The sequence below is a fragment of the Mustela nivalis genome (genome assembly GCF_964662115.1).
Source record: "Mustela nivalis genome assembly, chromosome: 18".
Classification (NCBI taxonomy): Eukaryota; Metazoa; Chordata; class Mammalia; order Carnivora; family Mustelidae; genus Mustela; species Mustela nivalis.
In genome coordinates, this window is record NC_139037.1 from 53,903,651 (window position 1) to 53,919,956 (window position 16,306).

The 16,306-nt window shown below is 52.6% G+C and overlaps 2 protein-coding genes across 2 annotated transcripts; both read left to right on the top strand.

Annotated features, from left to right (window-relative positions):
* The first annotated feature begins 1,419 nt into the window (after positions 1-1,419).
* Positions 1,420-5,281, top strand: KLK10 (kallikrein related peptidase 10). The gene is made up of 6 exons (XM_082710112.1): positions 1,420-1,495; positions 1,961-2,065; positions 2,747-2,930; positions 3,538-3,812; positions 3,966-4,099; positions 4,639-5,281. Exons 2-6 carry the CDS (start codon positions 1,975-1,977, stop codon positions 4,789-4,791), a joined length of 837 nt encoding a protein of 278 aa, XP_082566238.1. The 5' UTR covers positions 1,420-1,495; positions 1,961-1,974; the 3' UTR covers positions 4,792-5,281.
* Positions 5,282-9,729: 4,448 nt separating this feature from the next.
* On the top strand, positions 9,730-15,770 carry KLK9 (kallikrein related peptidase 9). Its single transcript, XM_082710125.1, has 5 exons — positions 9,730-9,787; positions 9,959-10,115; positions 12,978-13,243; positions 14,574-14,710; positions 15,145-15,770. The coding sequence occupies exons 1-5, from the start codon at positions 9,745-9,747 to the stop codon at positions 15,295-15,297; spliced, it is 756 nt and encodes a 251-aa protein (XP_082566251.1). The 5' UTR covers positions 9,730-9,744; the 3' UTR covers positions 15,298-15,770.
* The last annotated feature ends 536 nt before the right edge of the window (positions 15,771-16,306 follow it).

Here is a 16,306-nt window from a genome sequence, read left to right on the forward strand (position 1 = left end):
TAAAAAAAACAAAAAACAAAAAAAAAAACAAAAAAACCTAAAATCAGAAAAGGAATTCTTTGGTCACGCTTGCCACATATCAGATGCTCTATAGCCATCTGGCTGCTGTACTGAATAGCACATAGAGGGTACTTCCCCTGGTGTAGAGAGTTCACCTGGATAGCACAGAGCTGGACAACCTCTGCAGTGAACTCAGTTCCCACTGGAGAAGATGCCCCACTAGTCCAGAACTCAGGATCTTTTTTTGACGCCCTGCGCGCCTTTCAGGGGAGGTTGCTGCCATGAGGAGTAGGAGCCTGGAGCTGGAACTGGGGCCTCCTGGTTGTTAGGTAGACTTGCTGTGTGACCTTCTGTGAGTCACTGCCTTCTCTGAGCCTCAATTCCTCACCTGAAAGGAGGGAGTTGGTCCAGGTGATACTGACGCTCCTCTATGGCCTTGGCCTCCTGTGATTCACGGCCCGTGTGTCATATGAAGGCACACCGATGGCAGGAAGGATCTGATGGGACCACACTTGGGTGTGATCCACTGCCCTCCCCCCCCCCAACCCGCCCCCTGCAGGAGAAGGAAGAGGGGCGCTAGTCACTGGGACCCACAGTGAGCCCACTGCTCAGGGCTCAGCACAGAGCTCCACACTGGCTCTGGGGCTCCACCTCCCTCTCTGCTCCCCTTCCATCTCTGTGATTTCTTCCTCTCCTCCTCCTCCTCCTTCTTCTTCTTTTTAAAGATTTTATTTATTTATTTGACAGACAGAGATCACAAGTAGGCAGAGAGGCAGGCAGAGAGAGAGAAGGACGCAGGCTCCCCGCTGAGCAGAGAGCTTGATGTGGGGCTCCATCCCAGTGGGACTTGATCCCAGAACCCTGGGATCATGACCTGAGCTGAAGGCAGAGGTTTAAACCCACTGAGCTGCCCAGGTACCCCTCTGTGATTTCTTCTTTTCCTTGTCTCTGTGTGTCTCAGTCTTTAAGTCTTCTACCCTTTCCCTCCATCTCTCTTATCTCTGGGCTCCCTCTTTCCTGGCGGGCATTCTGCTTTTCTCAGTCATTAGGTAGGCATTTCCTTGTTTATTTTCCTCTCTCTTGGTGGTAATCACCTCTCTCCAATGCTATCTCTGAGACCCTGAGGCTACCCAGGGACAAGGCATCCTCTCTCCCCACCTGAGAAGGCATTTTGGAACAGGAGACCTGGGGAATCCCCACGCAGTCTAGCTCCAAAAAGGGTGTTTGCGGCTCTAGAAGAAGCCTGTATTCCCGGGGCCCCTCCCAGAGCAGGAATCTGGGGCCCAGGTTGGGTGCCAGTCCCACCCACGGTATAATTAGGGAGAGGGAAAGGAGGGAGTGAATCCCTCGGGGGAGGGTGGGGAAATTTCCGGGCTCTTTGAGGTTAAAAGGGAAGGCCAGGCCAGGGGTCCCAGGCCACAGGATTTCAGCAGCCCACTGGGCAGGGCAGAGCCACTTCTGGGTCTCCTCCTTTCTTCCCAGCATCGACTCCCAGGTGAGGTGGGATGCACTTCACCTTAGTAGGGGAGTGTTATGAGAGTATGGGTGGGGACCTTCGGGTCGCGGGCAGCCCTGGTTGAGCCTCAGTTTCCCTATCTATGGCATGCGCCTCTGAACCTCGTACCCCCGTCCACCTGTGAAGGAGGGAGGACCCCAAAGGCTGCTGGGCAGACAGTCCGGGAAAGCTCGGGCTGGGACCTCGCTCCCCCTTCGGGCGTAGGGAGGTCAGGAGGACGCCACAAGAGGCGTCATTAGGGTAATTGTGCCTGTATTGGGTGTTCCGGGCCCCAATCGCCTGTCTGTCGGTCCGCCCCTGAGGTTGTGGGCCGAAGTTTTCAGCGGGTCCGCGAGGGCTGGCTTGGCCCAGGTCGGGCAGAAGGGCGAGTTGGGGTGGGTGTGGGGGTGTCTCTGACGAGGCATCTGTTTTAATTCTCCCTGCCCACCCCCCACCCCCCCCCAGTCTCAGTCCTGGCCATGGGACTCCCGCACCGCCACCTGTGCACCGCCTCTAGCGCCCGGGCCCTGTCGAGGCTGCTGTTGCCGCTGCTCGTGACGCAACTGTGGGGTGAGGCGGGGAACAGGGCTTGGCGGGAGGTCCCCGGGAGAGTGCGCTCTCATCACCAGCCCTCGCGCACTGCGCCTCCTCTGGGGACCCCAGCGCCCACCAGCGGATCCAGAGGAGGCTCGGGCCTAATTCCGAGCTCCTCGCCAGGGGATCCCGACCCCAGCCCTCAGCCTGGATCCCGACTCCTTTCTCCCCGCGGCTTACTTTCCCGGCCCCTTACTAACCCCGGCCCCTCTCTCAGTCCCATTCTGTCCCCACCCCTTCTTACTCCTCCCGTTTCTCCCCAGTCTTGCTCTACTGCTCTGCCCTCGCCCCTCTCTCCACCTGCTGCGCACCTCCCGCCCCTGCTCCGCAAGCTCCGTCGCGTTCTGTCGTCGCCCCCTGGTGGCCCCGTCGCGTTCCATTCCCGCTCTGCTCCGGGCGCTGCCCTCTGTCCCTTTCCCTGTCCCTCTCCCTCCAGACTCACCCAGTTCGCTCTCCTAACCCTAGTCCGCTCTGAAGGGGAAGGTCCTCCTTCCCCTTTCCCGCTGTTCTTCTCCTGCCACTTCCATTCGGTTCCTGCAGGACCCCCAATTTGCACGCCCCCAGCTTCCCTGGTTTTGGCTGCGGGCCCCCCAGCTCCGGCCCTAAACCCAGCCCTTGTCCTGCCTGCTCTGATCTCCACCCATTTTCTTTCTCCAGCCGCGGAGGCGGTGCTGCTCCCCAGAAACGACACTGGCGTGGACCTTGTGGCCTCCGGCGCTCCTTGCGCACGCGGTTCGCAGCCTTGGCAGGTCTCCCTCTTCAGTGGCCTCTCGTTCCACTGCGCGGGCGTCCTGGTGGACAAGAGTTGGGTGCTCACAGCCGCGCACTGCCGGAACAACAAGTAAGGGGAGATCCTCGGGGCAGCTACGGAAGGGCTGTGGAGGCAGGTCCCTGGGAGGGGGCGGGAAGGGCTGGGGCACTTGAGTCCCTGTGCGAGTTAGTGCTGGAGGACTTCCCGTAGGAGGAGAGGTGGGGTTGTGCTGTGGCCGCCAGGGGGCGGTGTGGTCCTTCTGAGCGCTTCTGGGCCTTCGGCCACCCCTGTCTTCCTGAAAACTCCTTGGGTTCTGTTGAAGTGTAGATAGTTGTACGCCACAGACAGAAGTCAGGATCTGGTGTGGTTAGTAATTTCTAACTAAGGAAATTGTTCACCTCGTGAGCTGTCACTGAGGGAGGAAGGAAGAGAGGCTTACCCCAGCACTCAATTCTTGCAGCGCTCAGAGACCCAAATGCCTAATCATTCTTCTCTGTTTCCCAAGAACTCAAGCCTCCAGCTCCACCCCTACCCCCCTCCTCCCTCAGACCCAGAGTCCTCACCCTCAAACCCCTCCTCCCTCAGACCCCAGAGTCTAGACTCCTACCCTGCTACTAGTACCCTCCTTCCCAGGGACTCAGAGTCTGGTCCCAATTCCTAACAAGGCTTTGTCCCTATATATCTCTTCCCTCCCTAGTCCTCTATGGGCTCGCGTTGGGGACGACCACCTGCTCCTCCTCCAGGGCGAGCAGCTCCGCCGGACCACTCGCCATGTCATCCACCCCAAGTACCACCAGGGCTCAGGCCCCATCCTGCCAAGGCGGACAGACGAGCATGACCTCATGCTGCTGAAGCTGGCCAGGCCTGCTGTGCTGGGACCTCGCATCCAGACCCTGCGCCTGCCCTACCGCTGTGCCCAGCCCGGAGACGAGTGCCAGGTCGCTGGCTGGGGTACCACGGCTACCCGAAGAGGCAAGAGCGGGGTTCCCTGAGGCCTGTATCCCGGGGAATACCTTGAAGGCCAGTACGATGGGTCTGAGGGAGGAGGGGGTTGGGGGCGTGAACTCCTGGGTCCTGGAGGATTAAGGGCTGGCCGCTGGTTTACCTACTGTTTCCTCCCATCAGTGAAGTACAACAAGGGCCTGAGTTGCTCCAGGGTCACTGTCCTGAGCCCTAAAGAGTGCGAGGTCTTCTACCCTGGTGTCGTCACCAACAACATGATGTGTGCAGGACTGGACCAGGGTCAGGACCCCTGCCAGGTAGGGACTGGCTGGGGTGGGTCTCTGACGCATGGGAGCTAGGATAGGGAAGTTATGAGAAATCAGAAGGCCCCATCGCTGTCCCCAACCCCAGCACAGAGTCATCCCCGTGTCCAACACTATCCCGTCCCTACCCCAACTTCATTCCCGTCTCTGACTCTATCTGCTCTGCTCACCTGTTTGTGCCTGGCCCTACCTACTTCCCACCCCATCCTCAACTGCATTTCCACCTTCTGGCTATTCCTAAACCCCGACCCCATCCCTACCTCTCCATCTGTCTTCATCCCCTCACTTGTCACAAGCTGTAATCCCAGCGGCATCACACTTCCATTCTCATCCCCCATCCGATAGCCACAGCCACCAGTCCAGCCCCATTCCAACCCAGCTCATACTTAATTCCAACCCCACCCCAAGCTCATCTTTACCCAAACATAACTCCAACCCTGCTCAAACCCCTTCCTTCCCTATCACTATCCCAGACCCCCAAGTGACAGCCCTTGGATCGCTGTATTTAATGGATCTCTCCCCCCACCCCCCAGAGTGACTCCGGTGGCCCTCTGGTCTGTGATGAGACCCTGCAGGGCATCCTTTCATGGGGCGTTTACCCCTGCGGCTCAGCTCAGCATCCAGCTGTCTACACCCAGATCTGCAAATACAGCTCCTGGATAGAGAAAACCATACGCTCCAACTGACCCAGAGGCCCTGCCACTCCACCAGCTGCCGTCTTGCTCCTTCCTTCACAGTTGTGGGGGCTGAATTCTCCCCCTGTTCTGTTCGAACCTCTGCTGCCCAACACCTGCTAACATCTCTCCTCATCTCCCCCTGCCTACTGCTACTGCTGCTCTTTCCGCACTTTGAAGCCAAAGTGTCAATAGAGGTGGTCAAGTTTAAATGTTTAATTCAAGAAAAGCAAGGAAGCTGGTGGTCACCCAGCATCTGAGAGAAGTCGTCACTCACTCAGCCTGCCTCCCTCTGCTACTCCCTGCTGTGTGACCTCGGGCAAGCAGAGTAACCTGTCTGGGCCTCTGTTTCTTTGTCTGGAAGATGGGGACAATGGAGTGCCTGCCTCAGAGGCATTGTGAAGAGACGATCATACAACACGATCATATAGCACAAGTGCATAGATTGCTATGGTAACTGTCAGTAAAGCATTAACATAGGGGGTGGCGAGCCCTGACTGAATATTCCCTGTTGTCATGATCTGTGAGCAGGTCCTGGTGAGGATGAACGTATGTAACTTCGTGTCCTGGGGAGAGAAGCACAGGAGTAGCACCCCTGTCCTAAGCCCCCGAGCCCCATCCTCTGCACCCCCATCCCTCAGGGCTGATGGGAGAATCACACTCCCCACCCTCCCCTCAAGGTCCATGAAGCACCCCTTAACCACTTCCTTCCTCCCTCCCACTGTTACCCACGTCTGGTCCACCCAGCACCAGTTCCTCCTGTCCCAGCAGGAGCTGGGCCACTTCTGAGTCATCTGGTCCCTTCTCTGCCTTCCTGGGGCCACTAGAACCCAAGGGACCTCACCACAGATCCACCTCAGCCTCCAAGACCAGAGGAACCCGCCCTGCCTTAGTTGCTAAGTTCAAGGAAAAAAGTCCTCTGAGATTTAGGGGAATGGAGATCCCTCTCCATTCTCTCACCAACCACAAGCCCCAGTCCCAGCTCCACCATATCCCAAGTCTCCTCTGATCCAACACTCACAACCCCCAGTCCACCGCCGTCCCCACCCTATCCCAAATTGGCTTGGAAATTTCAGCCTGGAAATATGGAAGGAGAAGGGTTCTTTACCTTTCTCGGAAAGTGTCGCCATGTAAATATTCCTACGCTGGGGTGTATTCTACACAGAATCCAGGCAGAGCTAACTGATGTTTGGGTACCTCCATTTAGCCTGGACTCTGGAGATGTAATATCAGCTGAATATATGCACAACAGAGATGTTCCATTTCTGAGTACCTGTTATACGGCAGGCAGGATGCTGGGCACTGAGAACATAGTGGTGACCACCACCACGAGGTCTTTGCCCCTACAGAGCCCATGGAAGACTGGCACATAGTCTCCAGCTCCCTTCCTCTGCCCCCATTAGCACACCCAGGAAACGCCAATCAGACATATCAGCTAAGTTTGTCATGCAACACTTGAAGAGGTGGGAACTTGATTCGTTTTTAAAGGCACATCACCCGTCCTTTTAGTCATCATACTACAAGTGTTTACTGAGCTGTGTCCTACTCTAGGTCCTGGAGATGAATCAACCGGAGTTCTACCCTCAAGGAGCTGCTAGTCAGGTCAGGGAGACAGGCAAGACCTCCATTCTTGTCATTCAGGTTTCTATGCAAATGTCACCTCCTCAGGCCTTCCAGGATTGCCATGGCTAAAGGGGTCCCCTGTGTCACCAGGAAAACAGTCCATTGCTGGGCTTATTTCTTTTGCAGCACTTGTTAGAGCTGGAATGACCTCATTTGTTTGTTTACTGCATAATGGTCTGTCACCTGTCTCTCCCGACTCAGTCCATGAAAGCAGGGACTCTGATTTATTCACTAGAGATTTTTCTTTTTAAAAAAAAAAATTATTTAAATTATTTACTTGTCAGAGAGAGAGAGAGCCAGCACAAGCAGGGGGAGCGGCAGACAGAGGAAGAAGCAGGCTCTGCCAAGCAAGGACCCGGACATGGGGCTCAATCCCAGGACCCTGTGATCACAACCCGAGCCGAAGGAAGAAGCTTAACTGACGGAGCCACCCAGGTGCCGCACTAGTGATTGTTCTTTAAATACCTGGTACAGAGCCTGGCACACAGAAGCCACTCAATGCATCAATGGATTAACAACACAAATTGATCAGTGCTGTACCAGGAGGAGGCATGGGGTGCCCTAAGGAGAGGCCATGGACTCTTTCTGAAGGACTCAGGGAAGGCTTCTCAGATCAGGAGACATTTGCATGGGGTTTAAAAGGATAAGTAGGAGTGTACTGGGTAGAGAAGGAAATGTATTTCTGTCACTTTGTGACCTTGAGAAAATTACTGGAATGTTCTCTTGATCTCAGTTTTCCCCTCTGTGGAGTAGGGTTGAAGAGTGAGAATTAAATGAGATAGTATATATGAAACCTGCCAGGCACAGAGTATGGTCAATAAATGTAGCTATCGGGGCACCTGGGTGGCTCAATGGGTTAAGCCTCTGCCTTCCGCCCAGGTCATGATCTCAGGGTCCTGGGATCAAGCCCTGCATTGGGATCTCTGCTCAGCAGGGAGCCTGCTTCCCCTCTCTCTCTGCCTGCCTCTCTGCCTACTTGTGATCTTTCTTTCTGTCAATTAAATAAACAAAATTTTTTTAAAAGATTTTATTCATCCATTTGACAGACAGAGATCACAAGTAGGCAGAGAGGCAGGCAGAGAGAGAGGAGGAAGCAGGCTCCCTGCTGAGCAGAGAGCCCAACGAGGGGCTCTATCCCAGGACCCTGAGATCACGACCTGAGCCAAAGGCAGCGGCTCAACCCACTGAGCCACCCAGGCGCCCCTAAATAAACAAAATCTTTAAGAAAAAATAAATGTAGCTATCAAGGGTCACCTAGGTGGCTCAGTGGGGGGGGGGGGCATCAGACTCTTGGTCTCAACTCAGGTCTTGCTCTCAGAGTCCTGAGTTTGAGCCTGGCATTGATATGGAGCCTACTTTAAAAAATAAATAATTTTTTTAAAAAAGGTAGCTATGGAGATGTTATCAGAAGCAGTTCGTATGACACATAGTGTCTCTTCAGTTTCAGTCTCTACTCTTTCATCCCTGTCCAGAGAGAGAACAAGACGCTGTATAACCACGAGTAATATATATTGTAATTGAGGCAGTGCAGGGCTCTAGAGGAGAGGGATAGACTTAACACATGTGTTGAATTCTGACTATGTGCTGGGCGCTGTTGTAAGTACTTCATGTGGGTTATTTAACTCAATCACCGCCCCCCCACCCCAACCTGGATTACTATTACTTCTTAATATATAGGTCAACTGAGAGAGGTCCAGTGACTTGCCCAAAGTCACACACTTCATAATTGCCAGCACTGAGATCTGGACCCACGTGGTCCAGTTTCAGAGTCCATGCTCTAAACCAAGTGACACATTCCAGGGGAGCCCAGACCCAGAGTGATAATCAGGTTTACATCAATAGAAAGTGGAGGAGCCTGTGAGTGTCCAGGGCAGTAAAAGATACATTCTTCCTCAAGAAATCAGAGGAGACCTCCTGGAGGAGGGTGCATTTAGGTTGAATCTTGAAGGATGAGTAGGAGTGTACCAGGAAAAGAATATGGAGAAAGACATTCACTCATTTAATTAACATCTCCTGAGGCTTCCTGAGAGCTCAGCTCCAAATGGGTGATCTGGGGACATAGAGTTGAATCATATCTGGGCTTGGCCCTGCAGGGCTGCCTACCTGATGAGGAGGAGGGATGGGGAGAGAGGCAGGGGGGATGGACTGATGGAGAGGACAGTGGAGGCGAGGAGATGAAAAAACAGGGCAATATTCTCAGAACTTGGCCCAGATCTCGTGGTGTTAAGAAAAAAGGAAAGTGCTTAGTTCCACGCAGGCTGAGCATGTGGGTCTTGGGTGATAAGGATATGAAGAAAGGCGTAGGGTAGTTTATGAGAAGAGTGAGTCAATCCGGTTTGAACCATATTTCCTCAACCTTCTAGGAGAGGCCTTTGTCCTTGCAGGAAGGGGCCCAAATGCCCAGAACAGGGAGGGCTCTGTAGGGGGTGCACACGTGCGTGGTTTCTTGTGGTCTCTGGCTTGCTCAGTCTGTGTCTCTCCCTCTCTCTCCTTCCCTCACCCTGAATCCTTCTGTACCTCTGTCCTTTTCTCTTTTCTTAATTTGCTCTCTTTCCCTGTCTTGCCCAATCAGGCCTGCCTTCCTACTGAGTCTCTGTTCTTTCTCCCAATCCTCACCTGCTTTTGTGGGGGTGGGGGTGGGGGGTCCTCCTACGTATCCCCAGGCACAGATCCTAGCTCACCACAGCTTCATTCAAGATAAATCTGCTTCTGTTTCAGGACCCAGCCTTAGGGATCACCTTTCTCTCCCTTTTCTTTCCTTCCTTCCTTTTTTTTTTTTTTTAAAGATTTCATTCATTTATTTGGCGGACAGAGATCACAAGTAGGCAGAGAGGTAGGCAGAGAGAGAGGGGGAAGCAAGCTCCCTGCTGAGCAGAGAGCCCGACGAGGGGCTCGATCCCAGGACCCTGAGATCATGACCTGAGCCAAAGGCAGAGGCTTAACCCACTGAGCCACCCAGGCGCCCCTCTCTCCCTCTTCCTCCTCCAGACCCCAGAATATCCTGCATCCAGGTCCTGCATCCTGACGTCATGGGAATGAGGTTTCCCCTCTCTGGAGATCTCAGGAAGACTCCACATCCCAGGGCTCCTCCCTCATTCAGCTCATCCCTGGCCCAGCAGGCCACCAGCTCATCCGACTGGTGGGGAGGGTTCCCCTGCATTGCCTCCATTTCCAAGGCCCCCAGTCAAGGCCCCAGGGCTTCCCCCTCCCCCTGGGACGTTTCCCAACCCAGATTAATCACTGGGGCGGCCCCAGAGAGGAGGAAGGAGATGGCATGGCTTACCTTCAAGAAGCACGGCCGGCAGCCTGAACACATGCTCAAGACCCAGGCGCCCCAAGGTGATGAGGCTGGGATTCGTCTGTGCTCTGTTTTCTCTCCTGGCAGGTGAGGCTCCAGCCATCCATCCTGCTGCCTCTCCACGATCCCTGTGCCCCCGCCAGCCAGCTTGCCCTTGACCTGCCAGACTTCAGGTCCTTCCTGGTAGGCATCTAGCAGGTCTCCCCCAGCCCTCCTACCATGCTTTTCATTGACCCCTTTGCCTCCACCCCACCCCAGGGCATGGCTGGGCAGACACCCGAGCCATCGGGGCTGAGGAATGCCGCCCCAACTCGCAGCCCTGGCAGGCCGGGCTCTTCTACCTCACCCACCTCTTCTGCGGGGCTTCCCTCATCAGTGACCGCTGGCTTCTCACAGCTGCCCACTGCCACAAGCCGTGAGTGACCTGGGCACCACTGGGGTGAGGGAGAGGGACAGTGCTGAAGGTAAGGGGGGGTGGGGGGGGCAAGGGGCCTTCAGTAGAGGAGGGAGGGAGCTGTGGTTGGGAAGGATTTGGCCTTCATTTCTGTTCCCAAAAGTTCAACTCTTAGAATTAGAGTTGACCCTCCAAATTCCAGAGTCCCAAATAATCTGATTATTAGAATCTAAAATTCAAAATTCTTAGAAACCTAGGCTCAGACCCAGAAAAATCCAGAGTCACAAACTCCTAAAATCTCAGATCTGTGAGATTCGACATCAGTTTCAGTAAATTCTAGAATTGAGACTCAAACTGGTAGAATCTTAGGAGTCTAGAGCAGGGCAGCTCCGTGGGTATATATCTCCAGCCACATAGTTAAGTTTAAATTTTCTTTTTTTTTTCTAAGATTTTATTTATTTATTTGAGGGAGCAGAGTGATGGGGAGAGAGAGAGAAAGTGTGTGTGCAAGAGTGGGGGAAGGGCAGAGGTAGAAGCAGACTCCTAACCCAAGCAGAGAACCCTGGGCAATCCCAGGACCCTGGGATCATGACCTGAGCCAAAGGCAGACGCTTAACCCAGTGAGCCACCCAGATGCCCCAAGTTTAAATTTTCTAATAGACATACTACAATAGTTTAAAAAAAGAATTAACATTAATTTTAATAATAGATTTAATTTGACATGCTCAAACCATTATTTTACTTTATTTTAATTTTTTCAAATTTTAATTCAATTAGCCAACATATAGTACATCATTCGTTTTTGATGTAATGTTCAGTGATTCATTGGTTGCGTATAGTATAACACCCAGTGCTCATCAGCTCATGTGCCCTCCTCAATGCCCATCACCCAGTTATCCCATCCCCCAACTCCCTCCCTCGTTTCCATAACCCTCAGTCTGTTTCCCAGAGTCAACAGTCTGTCATGGTCAAACCATTATTTTAGTATGCAATCCATTTTTAAATACTTATTAATGATATAGATCAGTCTTTTTGTTTAATACTACACTTCTGAAATCAGATGTGCATTTTACACATATTGCATGTCTCAATGTCAAATGCTCAATAGTTGTATGGGAGAGCACAATCCTAGAATCTTAGGCTCAGTATCCTAGCTAGGTCCGTTGAATATAGAAGCTCATGGTCCTAGAATTTTTGATTCACAGTATCCTAGAATACTGTCACTTGCAGAATTCTAGAATCTTGAATCAATAGAATTCTAGAAGTTTATATGCATAAATGTCTTGAATCTGGTGAATTAAACAAATCTTAGAATCTTAAATCTTAGAAAGCTATCATTTCAGATTCTTAAAATCCCTAAAATTTACATTGAGAGAATTCTAGAGTCTCAAACTATTTGAACCTAGATTCTTAAATTTCCAAAATCATAGAATTACAGAATTCTAGGGATAGTTGGGTGCCTCAGTTGATTGAGCATCTGCCTTTGGCTCAGGTCATGATTCTGGGGTCCTGGGATAGAGTCCCGTGTCAGGGTCCTTGCTAGGCAGGGAGCCTGCTTCTCCCTCTGCCTGTCACTCTCCCTCTCTCTCTCTCTCTGACAAATAAATGAGTAAATAAAATCTTTAATAAAAAATTTTGAAAAAGAACTATAGAATTCTAGATTGATGAGATACATTTTATAGTCTCAGAATACTAGAATTCCAGGCTCTTTAGGTCCTTGATTTCATTCAGATAATTTTAAAACCCTAGGCTTTTGACCTAGAGAAATCTAGAATGTTAGAATGTTGGATTTATACCTGCCTCCTTAGTGCAGTAGGCAGCACATCAGTCTCATAGAATATTGGATTCATAACATTCTAGGATGTAGAATTCTAGAATCGTGGATTCCTAGGGTGTTAGAATCTTAGAATCTACCTGATGCAGAAATCCTGAATTTCTATATTACCTCTGGAAAGGGGTAGCCCATCTTGCTGTGATGTTTTTCCCTCCAGGAATGAAGCCCAGAATGCTGTGTGGGAATTTCCCATCATGCATTGCTCCATGACAGGACCTCTTTCAGCTCAGGTCTGTACAGAAGGCTAGAATACTCAGATTTCAGCTCCAAAGACTAAGCAGAGATATAGAGGTAGAAAAGATTCGGGCTTGAGAACAAGTTGGGGAAGACTGTTTTCCAGATATGGAGCCCAGGCAATGAGGAGACAGAGATAGAAATAATGTCTCATACTCTTCAAATCCCGAATTCTTAGTCGTAAGTTGGGTTTCTAATGTCAGAGGTCAGAAGCTAAGGAATGGACATGCGCATCCCCAGAGAGCCCCCAGCTGTCCAGGGCAGAGACCCAGAGCAGAACAAGTGTACTGAGAGCTTGAGTCGGAAGACATGCATTGAGGGTGAGGGATATGGCTGACAAGAAAAGCCTGAGGCCATAGTTGACCCCAAACTTGGAGATTTTCCATTTCTCATCCCCCTCCATGCACACACAAACATGGACACACACACAGAGCCACTCCCCACAGAAGCCACCAGACCTGTAGGGGTGGGGGGGTGGGGCTGTTCTTGTGTGGTAGGTGGAGCCCCCGTGTGCTTGCATCGTTCCAGGGGACCCAGGTCACCATCAAGGCTCCAGGTGGAGCAGGAAGGAAGGTGGTTTACTTAGTATGGGACTAGGAAGAGGTGTGAGCCTTTAGGGGAAAGCTACAAAGGTAGAGGCGCACAAAGTGTTGGAGTGAGAAGCTGAAGCCCAGAGAGGGTGTGTGCCTTGCTTAAAATCACACAGCACTCTGGGTCATACAGAAATGACAGGGCCCCAGAGAGAACATGTGGCTTGTGGAGCACCTATCATCCTGGTGGACACCCAGCTTGACCTCTGAGGCCTGTCCCAACAGGTATCTGTGGGTCCGTCTTGGGGAGCACCACCTCTGGCAATGGGAGGGTCCAGAGCAACTGTTCCGGGCCACGGACTTCTTTCCCCACCCTGGGTTCAACAAGGACCTCAGGGCTCACGACCACAGTGATGACATCATGCTGATCCGTCTGCCCAGGAAGGCACACCTGGGACCTGCAGTGCAACCCCTCAACCTCAGCCAGACCTGCGTCTCCCCAGGCACCCAGTGCCTCATCTCAGGCTGGGGGGCTGTGTCCAGTCCTAAGGGTACAACCTTGCCCAGAACTCAATCCCTTGTGGCTCATGCTGAGGGTCTGAATCCCCCCTATTTCTCTGTCTCTGTCTTTTCATCTGATAGATAGATAGATAGGATAGATAGATAAGGAAAAAATCCAAGATGCTGTAAGTTACAAGATGCATTATTTACAACCACTAAGAATAGGGGATACAGTTCCTGTGAATCCTTGTATGACACCTTTTGCTGGAAGACACGCCCTCATTTCAGAGATGTTTAAATATGAAAATATAGACTTCATAGAATTGAAATGAGGCCTGAGTCTCTCAGAGTCACAAATCAGCCACTCATTAACCACACTGAGCCTCCCACATCAGTCCTGGCTTTCAAAATGCCTTGAAAAAATAGTTTGAGCTTGAGAGATTTTACATAAAAGCCAAATTTCTGCAGTTACTGAGAAAATCCAAAGAGCTGACAATGCAGGACCCACATTTCCCAAACACCGACCATCGGGCAGAATCAGTGGTGGTTGCCGCCTCCAGACCAGATGTGGGTTTTCTGGGCCGCTACAGTGCCCCCTACTGGCTGCTGTGCCTGTCTGGTCCCCTTCACCCACTTTTTTTTTTTTTTTTTTTTAAGATTTTATTTATTTATTTGACAGACTGAGAGATGGAGTGAGCGCAAGCATGGGGAGCAGCAGGCAGAGCAGGGAGCCCGATGTGGGACTCCATCCTAGGACCCCGGGATCATGACCTGAGTCTAAGGGAGCATTTAACTGACTGAGCCACCTAGGTTCCCCCTCTCCACCCATTTCTATTTGCCGGTCAAGCCCACCTGAATCTGTGCCCCTGGATTATACACATGGGTCTGTGCCTATCTATGTCCATATCTATTTTCTACATGTTGCTTCTCCCTGTCTGTTTCTCTTATCTCTTAAGTCTTTATCTCTATCTCTGTCAATGACCATGAATGTCTCCTGTCTTTCTCACTGCCTTCTCCCTTGGCATCTCGGGGCCTATTTCTTTCTCTTTTCTCTTTCTTCATGTTTCCTCTGAGAATCTCTTTCCCCTTAAGAGGTCTATCTGCTGCCATGGTCTCTATTTCTCTCTGTACGTTATGTATGTATCTCTTCTTGGCTCTGCTCTCTGCATCTTTCTGTTTCCCTGTTTCTCTCTTTGGCTCTCCCCATCTCCTCAACCATCTGTTTCTCTTTCACAGTATGATTCTCTCTGTCGCTGTGTCTTGTTTCTATCTTTGAGAGTCTTTTACTGTGACTCTGTGGGTCCGAGGGTCTGGGTGGAGGGACTCTGAGTGTGATGGTCACAACTGTTGATACTATGGGTGGATCTCTTTTGCTAACAGTGCAGTACCCATTGACGCTACAGTGTGCCAACATCAGCATCCTGGATCACAACCTCTGCCGTTGGGCATATCCGGGCCACATCTCGGACAGTATGCTCTGTGCCGGCCTCTGGGAGGGGGGCCGGGGCTCCTGCCAGGTGAGAGCTACTCTGGGAAGGAGCAGAATGGATATCCTGCCGGATTCCTGGGTCCTAGGGAATTAGGGAGTTGGGGGCCCCTAGAATTCATGGATGAAAGCACGGAGGGACCCAGCACACCTGGGTTCTGGGAGAGGATGGGACTGGGGCCAGGATTCCTGGAGGCCCAGACTCCAGAATCTAAAGGAGAGGACTGGGAATACAGACTTTAAGTTCTTGGGGGAACAGAGGGGACTAGGATCCCAGAGTGCTAAGTGCAGGGGTGAGGTGAGGGCTATGAGCTCATACTCCTGGGTATGAGGGAGGAGGGACTAGCCCTAGATGTCTAGAGGCCAAGGTGTCAGGAGAGGAGGACACGGGGCCTCCTGAGAGGAAGTGGCCAGTGTAATATGAACACCTGCTTAACAGTTTCTTTCCTCTTCTGCCGCTCACAGGGTGACTCTGGGGGCCCCTTGGTTTGCGACGGGACCCTGGCGGGTGTGGTATCTGGGGGTGCCGAGCCCTGCTCTAGACCCTGGCGCCCCGCGGTGTACACCAGCGTGTGCCACTACGTGGACTGGATCCGCAAAACCATGGAGGACAACTGAGCCCTCATGCCTTGGGCGACCAAGAGAGGAGGGTGGGCTCAGGGTAGCGGGAAACAACCGAACTCCAGCCGCAGAGGTCTCAGCGGCCCCCAGACGCCTCGGATCTTGAGGCTCTGCGCCCTCAGGGCCCGCCCCGTCGGAAAGCAGCGGGGAGACACTTCCGGCCCTGTAGCCCCGCCTCTGTGATGTCATCGGAGCGGGCATCAACCCGGTGGAGCAGCTTCACCTGTGGCTCCGCGCCAGGAGCACCTCCAGCAGACTGCTCCTCCCCTCGGAACTTTGCCCAATGAGACTTCCCCTCTGGGCCCCATCTCTTGTAACCCCGCCTCCTCCGCGGGAGAGCCCGCCCCCGTGACGTCAGGGGCGCTGTAGCGTCCGGTACAAGGCTCCGAGGCGTGGTCGGGCTCCGCCCCTTGTGCCCGCGCCCCCTGGGCGTTTGAATCCTGGCGGGGACCCGACTGAGAGAAATTGAGGGAGGGTCTCAATTCATCCAGAGTCAATGGATGATTTTACAATAAACGCGCGGAGCCGCGCCTTCCGTCTGCCTATGTTGTGGGATGAAGGAAGAACGGGTGGGCGGCGGTGGGTAGACAGGGAACCGCCACCCTACAGCAAATCCCCCTTTACCCCTTGTAGGTCCTGCCTAAAGTCTGTCTCCATCAGGTTCTATTGCAGCAAGGCCGCTGGGTTCTGCTTGGGCTGGTCCCGTCGCCCCCAGGGGAAGGGGAAACCAGGTCACGGTGCCTCCCAAACCTGCCTTCCCAGATCCTGAACCTCTCAGGGGGCAGCGGGCGGGGCCCGATCCTCCCTCAGAAGACTCACCTTGTTTCCACTTCCAGTTAGTGGCAGCAATCCCCTGCTCCCACAAAAACCCAGGCTCCAAGTCACTCCTAAAAAGACTTAAGAATTTAGTCCCTAGCCTCCTTCTTCCTCAGACCAAAAATTCAGGCCTATTCTCCCTCCACCCCAGACGCAAATGTTCAGGTCCCAACCCCATCCACCGTCGGAC

What these genes read in the sequence shown, in the direction of transcription:
- KLK9 (XM_082710125.1), top strand. Translation starts at nt 9,745, where the DNA reads ATGAGGCTGGGATTCGTCTGTGCTCTGTTTTCTCTCCTGGCAG. An exon ending in TCTGTTTTCTCTCCTGGCAG is followed by an intron (nt 9,788 to 9,958) that starts GTGAGGCTCCAG and finishes ACCCCACCCCAG; the next exon opens with GGCATGGCTGGGCAGACACC. An exon ending in GGGGCCGGGGCTCCTGCCAG is followed by an intron (nt 14,711 to 15,144) that starts GTGAGAGCTACT and finishes TGCCGCTCACAG; the next exon opens with GGTGACTCTGGGGGCCCCTT.
- KLK10 (XM_082710112.1), top strand. Translation starts at nt 1,975, where the DNA reads ATGGGACTCCCGCACCGCCACCTGTGCACCGCCTCTAGCGCCCGGGCC. An exon ending in GCTCGTGACGCAACTGTGGG is followed by an intron (nt 2,066 to 2,746) that starts GTGAGGCGGGGA and finishes TTCTTTCTCCAG; the next exon opens with CCGCGGAGGCGGTGCTGCTC. An exon ending in GCGCACTGCCGGAACAACAA is followed by an intron (nt 2,931 to 3,537) that starts GTAAGGGGAGAT and finishes TTCCCTCCCTAG; the next exon opens with TCCTCTATGGGCTCGCGTTG.